This window comes from Cnephaeus nilssonii (assembly GCF_951640355.1).
Source record: "Cnephaeus nilssonii genome assembly, chromosome: 11".
NCBI classification, from domain to species: Eukaryota; Metazoa; Chordata; class Mammalia; order Chiroptera; family Vespertilionidae; genus Cnephaeus; species Cnephaeus nilssonii.
Window position 1 is genome coordinate 15358068 of NC_137082.1, and position 8500 is coordinate 15366567.

The 8500-nt window shown below is 46.8% G+C and overlaps 1 protein-coding gene across 1 annotated transcript in view; it reads right to left on the reverse strand.

Moving 5' to 3' along the window:
* XRN2 (5'-3' exoribonuclease 2) overlaps positions 1-6336 on the reverse strand; it is a 94005-nt gene extending 87669 nt beyond the window's left edge. The window contains exon 1 of the mRNA XM_079783977.1: positions 6177-6336. Coding sequence (XP_079640103.1) covers positions 6177-6251 — 75 coding nt within the window. The 5' untranslated portion in view covers positions 6252-6336. The remainder of the gene's footprint in view (positions 1-6176) is intronic.
* Between the last annotated feature and the right edge of the window lie 2164 nt (positions 6337-8500).

Genomic DNA, 8500 nt, shown 5'->3' on the forward strand with positions numbered 1-8500 from the left:
AGATATATAAATATGTAAGAAACTCCACAACTCATAAGATAACCCAACTTAAAAATAGGCAAAAGATCTGAATAGGCACCTCACTCAAGAAGATATATGGAAGGCAAATAAGCACTGAAAAAATGCTTAACATAATTTGTCACTATGGAAATGCTATTTAAAATCATAATAACACTACACTGGAATGGCTAAAACTAAAAGGACTAAGCACTAAGTGCTGACAAAGAAGTAGAACAATTAGACCTCTTATACACTGCTGGTGGCAATGTATATGGTACAACCACTCTGGAAAACAGACTGGCAAGTTTTTTTAAAATAATCACACACCTACCATGCAATTTAATCATTTAACTCTTAGGTATTTTCAACCTTTTTCATTTCATGGCACACATAAACTAATTTCTAAAATTCTATGGCACACCAAGAAATATACCTTTTGCCAATCTGACAAAAAATAGGTATACTTTTGATTCATTCACACCAGACAGCTAATATTTTGTTGACTGTTGTCATTTCCTTATTTGACAATTTAAGGGAAAAGAGGTCAGTGCCCCTGACTAACTAGTCAGGAATTGCATGTTTTAAAAATTCTTGCGGCACACCAGTATGCTGTGGCACACCAGCTGAAAATCGCTGCTCTAAAGAAATGAAAGCATATGTACACACAAAAACTTGTACTCCAATAGTAAATAGCCCCAAACTGGAAAACAATCCAAATGTCCATCAATCTCATGAATGAACATACAAAATGTGATATAGGTACAATGTAGCATACTATTCAAAAATAGAAATAGATAAACTATTGATACATGTAATAACATGGCTGAATTTCAATATAATTATTCTGAGTCAAAGTGAATTAAATTTTAAAAAAGTAAATTTATATAACTTAAATAAAATTGTAGAAAATGAAAAGTTATCTATAGAGTCAGAAATAAATCAGTCATTGACTAAAAATAGGCATCAAGGATGGTGGTAGGGAGGAATAACGAAGAGGCAGAAGGAAAGTTTTAGAGGTGATTGATGTTCATTCTCTTGATTATGGTGATGGTTTCATGAATAACACTTATCAAATATATTAAACTAGAGGCTTGGTGCACAACAGTTGTGCACTGGAGGAGGGGGGGTCCCTCAGCCCGGCCTGCGCCCTCTCGCAGTCCAGGACACCTCGGGGTCCTTAGCGCTGCCGCAGAGACGGGAGAGCCTCCTGCCACCACCACTGCTCCTGGCCTCTGACTGAGTGGCCCTCCCTCTGTGGAAGCGCACTGACCACCAGGGGGCAGCTCCTGCATTGAGCGTCTGCCCCCTGGTGGTTGGTGCATGTCATAGCAACTGGTTGTTCCACTGTTCGGTCAATTTGCATATTAGCCTCTTATTATATATTAAATTGTATACTTTAAATATGTGCAGTTTGTTGTAGGTCAACTATCCTATATAATAAAACCCTAATATGCAAATTGACCAAACAGAGGAACGACCGGCCGCTATGATGCGCACTGACCACCAAGGGACATACGCTCAACACAGGAGCTGCCCCCTGGTGGTCAGTGCACACCCACAGGGGGAGTGCCAGTCAGTCAGAAGCCAGGCTCATGGCTGGCGAGCGCAGCAATGGTGAAAGCCTGTCCTGCCTCTGTGGCAGCGCTAAGGAGCAGCCAGAAGCCAGGTTCACGGCTGGTGAGCACAGCGGCGGTGGCGGGAGCCTCTCCCACTTCTGCTGCAGGCAGGCGGTAAGGAGTGAGGGGTCCCGGAGAAATGAAAGAGGGCACAGGCCAGGCTGAAGGACCCCTTCCCCCCTCCAGTGCACATATTTTGTGCACCAGGCCTCTAGTACCGCAATAAAGCCACAAAAGGGGAATGGGAAGAGTTGAGGGAGGAGAGAGCAGAGAAAGAAAAGGAAATCAATCCAGGAGGACCAGTATCCAGAGTTCAGGGAGGGCAGTGAAAAAGGAGGTACAAATATCCTATTCTATATAATCCTATATAATAAAGAGCTAATATGCAAATGGTCATCACGCCCTCATGCCTTAATGGCTCAGACACTCAACACTGGGGAGAGAGGAATGGGGACCAGCCAGGCACAAATGAGCTCATGAGAGAGGAATAGGGACCAGCCAGGCTGTGGCCAGGGAGAGGGACAAGCCGCCTGCCCCACCGTCCCGGGTGCCAGCAGCTGGGGCTGTGGCCCAGGAGAGAGACAAGCCGCACTGTGGTCCCTGGCGCCAGCGCCTAACTGAGCACCCACCCACGGTCCCCTGCGGCTGCAGCCGGCCCGGGCAAAGCTGGCCTGGGTCCTGGGTGTGTGCGACCAGCCAGAGGAGGAAATCCTGGGTCCCAGGTGCGGGACAAGGCAGAGGCAGTTAGGGGCGATCAGGCAGGCAGGAAGAGGTGGTTGGGGGCAATCAGGCAAGCCGGCAGCGGGGTTAGGGGTGATCAGGCAGGCAGGCAAGCCGTTAGGAGCCAGCAGTCCAGGATTGTGAGAGGCAGTCAGACATCCCCAGAGAGGTCCTGGATTGGAGAGGGTGCAGGCCAGGCTGAGGGACTCCCCTCCACCACCCGCCCCCCCGCCGATCCCCGTGCACAAATTTCGTGTAGCAGGCCTCTACTCCTATATAATAAAAAGCTAATATGCAAATCAACTGAACAGCAGAAAGACCTGTCACTATGATGCACACTGACCACCAGGGGGCAGACGCTCAACGCAGGAGCTGCCCCCTGGTGGTCAGTGCGCTCCCACAGGGGGAGCGCCACTCAGCCGGGCGCACAGCCGGTGAGTGCAGCAGTGGTGGTGAGAACCTCTCCCGCCTCCGCAGCTGTGCTAAGAATGTTCAACTGCTGGCTTAGCGGGAGCAGGCCTAAGACGTCAGTTGGACATCCCCCAAGGGCTCTGGGACTGCGAGAGGGCGCTGGCCAGGCTGAGGGACCACCCCCCAAGTGCACGAATTTCATGCACCAGGCCTCTGGTATACATAAGAGTATTCCAACCCAGCCTGTGGCTCAGTTGAGCATCCATCTATGAACCATAAGGTTGAGGTTCGATACCCAGTAGGGGCACATGCCCAGTTGCAGACACGATCCCCGGGGGGTGGGGCATGCAGAAGGCAGCCAATCAATGATTCTCTTTCATCATTGATGTCTATCTCTATCCCACTTCCTCTCTGAAATCAATTAAAAAAAACAAGAGTATTTCCTAGAACTGAAGAACACAAGTCTCTAAATTCAAGAGTCAGCCAAGTAATAATAAAAAAAAAAATCTACATTTAAGTACAAAATCATGAAAACTGACAATACCAAGGATCTTTTAAAATTCAGAAAGAAAAATAGATCAACTACAAAAGAATGAAACCAGAACACAGAAATTAAAAGCATGTTCTTCCTGGTTTTGACAATGGCTCAGACATGTATTAGACAAGTGAGCTTGAGTATATTATGTAACCCCTCCGTGTTTCAGTTTATTATTATTATTATTATTATTGTTATTATTATTACACTGGAGGTCTGGTGCACGAAATTTGTGCACAGGGATTGGGGGGGGGGGGGGAGGGAGGAGGAGTCCCTCAGCCTGGCCTGCACCCTCTCCAATCCAGGACACTTCGGGGGATGTCCGACTGCCTCTCACAATCCGAGACTGCTGGCTCCTAACCGCTCGTCTGCCTGCCTGATCACCCCTAACCCCTCTGCCTGCTTGCCTGATTGCTCCTAACTGCTCCCCTGATGGCCTGATCGCCCCTAACTGCCTCTGCCTCACCCCGCACCCGGGACCCAAGATTTCCTCCTTCTGGCTGGCCACAGGCACCCAGGACCCAGGCCAGCTTTGCCTGGGCTGGTCGCAGCCACAGGGGACCGTGGGCAGGAACTCAGGCCGCAGCCGCAGACACTGGCGCCCAGGACTGCAGGGCATGCAGTTTGTCCCTCTCCCGGGCCGCAGGCACAGCCGCTAGTGCCTGGGACCACGGGGCAGGCGGCTTGTCCCTCTCCCGGGCTACAGCCTGGCTGGTCCCCATTTCTCTCTCCCCAGTGTTGAGTGTCTGAGCCCTTAAGCTGTGAGGGCGTGACAACCATTTCCATATTAGCTCTTTATTATATAGGAGGATAGCAGTAGTCATGTAGTCAAATTAATAAATTAATTTGTAAAGTGCCTAGAATAGTACCTGGTAAGTGGTAAACACTACGTAAGTGTTGGCTAAATAAATAAATAAATAAAATTAACATCAACTTCTCACCACAATACTGGATGACAATAGTTAAAGAAAAATGCTTTTCAAGTTTTGAGGGAAACTAATTTTCAGACTCAAACTCTATGCCTAGCTAATGATCATTTGTGTGTACAAGGGTAGAATGAATTCAGAAAAGTCACATCCCACACAGATTTTCTTGAAGATTCAACTGAGAATAAGAAACAAAGATGAATTTAAGCCTGGAAAGATGATGATCAGAAAACAGTAACTCCAATTGCGGAAAGGATTTTTTGTTTTTAATACTAAGAAGCAACTTCCCAGGAAGTCTAAATAACCAGGTATGGCAGAAATAAAAACTCTCAAGAAGAAGTCTCTAAGAAGAAAGAGGATTTGAGAGACTACCCGATAAAGTACAGTTTTGAGGGGGATCCCTGTCAAGAAGAAAAGAAAAAGGCAACACCAAGAAAAAGACACAAGTAGCTCAAGAAAAGACACAAGTAGCTCAAGAAAAGAAACAGAATCACAGTACATAACCTGAATTTGCACAATGACAATAATCAACAATACTATTTTTTTATTCTTTTGTCGTTTAAAACAAGCCTATGTAGCCAAAGCCCTGGCAATTTAATATTGGATGCCAATAGAGCAAAAGTACAGCTAACAAGCTTTGGATGACTAGTAAGGGTGACAGGGTTAGAAAAAGTAATACCTAACCTCAAAAAGTGAAAAATCAAGGGTTACTTTATATAGGAAGTGGAATAAAAAAAATAAAAGCATATTACTTAAAGTTATAAAGTTTACCAATAATATGAATAAAAATGTGATTTATTATTAGGAGGTTTGGGGGTGGAGGATGGGGGCTGCATAAGTGACCAAACCTCTTCTATCATACCTAGAATTCAAGATAGATTCAAAACCAATGCATCAGGTATATACATGATATTTAGAAATAAAACCAAAACACTTAAAAGTGGTTATCACTGCAGAGTAAAAATGCGATGATAATTTAAGTAAAGTTAATGAAGTTCGCTAAGTTTTAAAACAAAGGAAACAAGCATTGAGTTGAACAGTTTCTCTTTGAGGAAAAGCTCAAGGAATACTGAGAATGCCATTAAAACAAGGCTTCCGGTTCCTCCTTGGATAGGAGCTGAACAAAAATCAAGATCTCACCAACCTAAGCAAAAAAAAATATCAGGTCACAGTGACAGACGGCCACGTCCCTCAAAAACGAAGGGGTAGGGAACATGATATGCCCCCGATCCTTCCCAATCCAGAAATGCTAATTAAGAGTACAAAATCGAACTCGGACGGAAACAAGAAATACAAAACTCAAGAATGGACAAGAGTCTACACACACACACACATTAACAAACTAATAATAAAAGTGTAACGTTCAAGTGTTCTCAGGAATTATGAAAATTTCCACGAGCATGCTGTCTAGCAGTCGGGGCACCTAGAGGTAGGAACCCTCCTATCTGGCCCTAGAGGTTCTCAGGTGCTGCTTTTACGGCAGGATCTGCCAATGGTCGCTCACACTAGGAGAAAACGTTTCAGGCTCGGCCAATAAACAACAAAAAGCTCGCCGCCGGCGGTTACTTTACAAGGTAGTTAAAAGCTGGGATCAGCAAGCGCATCCCTGACTAACTTCAGCGGGCCTGTCCGAAGTGGCCCAATTGCCTGGCAGCCACTTCCGAAACCCAAACAGCGCGGTGCCGGGAGGAAACAAAGCCGTGGGCGGGGCCTTTCAGGTCCCGGAAAAGCGGGCAGGGTGCGAGCAGCTCGCAGGCGGGTGCAGGCCACGCTCGGCCCTCACCCAGTCCGGGCCACTCGCCGGGAACCCCAAAGGCCAGTGCCGGTGCCCCACCGCGTGTGGGGCCACCACTGCCCGCGGGGCAGACTAGGCGGCGCGGACCTCGGGGGCAGGGGCTGGCCCGACGGCCGCGGCCTAAGCGCGCCAGGGCTCTCGGTTTTCCGCGGCGGTCGCCGGGCTCCCCTCACCTTCTCTTCTACGCAGTTGACGATGATGGACGGGTATTTGCGGCTGAGCCAGCGGAAGAACGCCGGGACTCCCATAACGGCGCCTGGCTGGAGGCGGCGGCGCAGCCCGTGGACGAACGTAACCCTTGAGACAGACGGGAGCGGCGGCCGCGGGCATGTGCACTTCCGCCCACGTGTTCACCGGCGGCCGGAAGTGATGTCACGGGGCGCCGCGGGGGAAGCCGGGAAGACGGTTCGAGCTGGTGAGGAGGCTCTGGACCCACCCGGGAGCTGTCGAGGCGGCTTTGCTGATTGTCCGAAGCGGGGTTCGGAGGCGGAGCGGGTGGTGAGGGCTGCGCCGGCCTCGTTTGGCGCGCTCGCTGTTGGCGGCGCCATCCCCGGCGCCCGAGGTCGAGCACGCCATCGCCGCGGCTCCCTCTGCGTCTCTCCCCCCAACCCTAGGGCTCCCCTGGGTGGTCTGCGCGCTCCGAAGGCCTCTGGGAAGCGCTTCCTTGCGGGTTTGGGCACCGTCTCAGTTCAGAATAGAGTCAAAGCATCGTTATTTATACTTCCTGGGTTTGTACGTACCTAACCTCAAAAAGTGAAAAATCAAGGGGTACTTTATAAAGGAGGCGGAATAAAAAAGTAAAAGCATATTACTTTAAGTTATAAAGTTTACTAAAAGAGTATTTTTAAGTACTTTGCACTAACGATGGATAGTGTTTGTAACTCACTTTAGGTATTAGATGGAATCTAGCGGGTATTTAGCATCTAATTCAACCTTCCAGCTGCATTTACCAGTATAAAATAATTGCTGATACCAATCTCCAGCATTCATTTGAGCGCTTACAAGGTACAAGCATAGGCTAAGGGATTATCTCATTTAATCGTCACTTGAGCCCTCTGAGGGGGGGCAATTATCATCTTCATGTAACATGAGAAAGTCAAGATGTAATGGGGTTAAGTCACTTGCTTATTCACACAGCTGTGGTTCAGTCCAAGTAAAGATCATTTAATCCTGTCCTTGCACTAACAGTGTATTTTTATCCCTTGTTTTCTGATGGCTTTCTGTACGTTTTTTCAGCATGTAAAGAGAGAGGTCTGGAAGAGTATGTATTTATATCCATTTGCTCAAGCCTGCAAGTCTGTCTTCCTAGAATCCCCTCTTGGTTTGACAAATCACATTCAATCCTAACGGCTCACCTCAAGAGGCCCCTATGGAAGTATTTCTCCGTGCTACCTGGCGTGCAGTATTCATTGCCCCCTCCTCTGTGGTCTAATGCCACTTTGTTAAAACTGCTGGTATGGAAATTAGAGAAATGGTTAGCCCATGTTTTACTAAAGGACAACGAAAACTATTCCAGAATATTATGTCTATGGTGAACTCCCTCATTTCTCCTAGAAACAGGAGCGCACACACCATAGACAGTTGGTACAGGGATGGACAGCTGGGCAAGTTGGGCCATGAAGTCTTTGCCCAGCCTTTTGAATTTCAAACTATAAGGAAGTTAAGAAAGCTCCCCACCCCCCACCCCCAAGTGGTTGAAAGCTGAAAGATAATGGATTTGTTGCCAGTCTGTAATTAGAGAAGCAGATTTAAGTCCCTAGTTCAGTGGTTTCTGTGTACAGCTAAATCCCTCTTCCTACAAACCTGTCCAATTATTAACGCCATGAGCCAATAAATTCTCCTTTTGCCCTTAGCTATTTGGAGCTGAATTCCTATCCCTTGCAAAGGAAAAAGTAAAAACAAAACAAACAAACAAACAAACAAAAAACAGTAACAAGATCTAAGGAGATGGATGCTAAAATTGCTTTGCATAAAAAAGGTAAAAAAAAATTGGAATTTTGGGCACTCAGAAAAGGGGAGGGTGAACAGTAGAAAGAAAAAGGAACGTGAAAGGTGGCAGGATTGATAAGGGTTAAATGTTGTGACACCTTCCCCAACCCAATGTTTCCAGTAAATTCTACCAGACTCAGTTTTGGTGTGGGTTTTTTGTTGTAGAAATCAGAAAAGAGCATGTCTCATGTTTGGGTCACTACAGTCTAGAACCACAAGGTTGGCCAACATAGCAGAACTCAAGAAGCAGAAGAGGCCAGGAGAGTTTATAAGCATTGGAAATAAACAGGAATATTGAATGAACCAGGCTTTCAACTTCTGCAGGCTGGGTACCAGGTTTTGATACATTTTTGCCTAGACCTCAAGGGGGCAGAGTAAGGTCCCCAGCTGATATCTGGACTTTATTAATATGAAGGATAATATTAATATAGACTGTAGAAACCAGCATGTTTGTAAACATTCAAATTTATTTTAAAGCCCTGTTATTGTAAGTATAGTTATCTTTAAA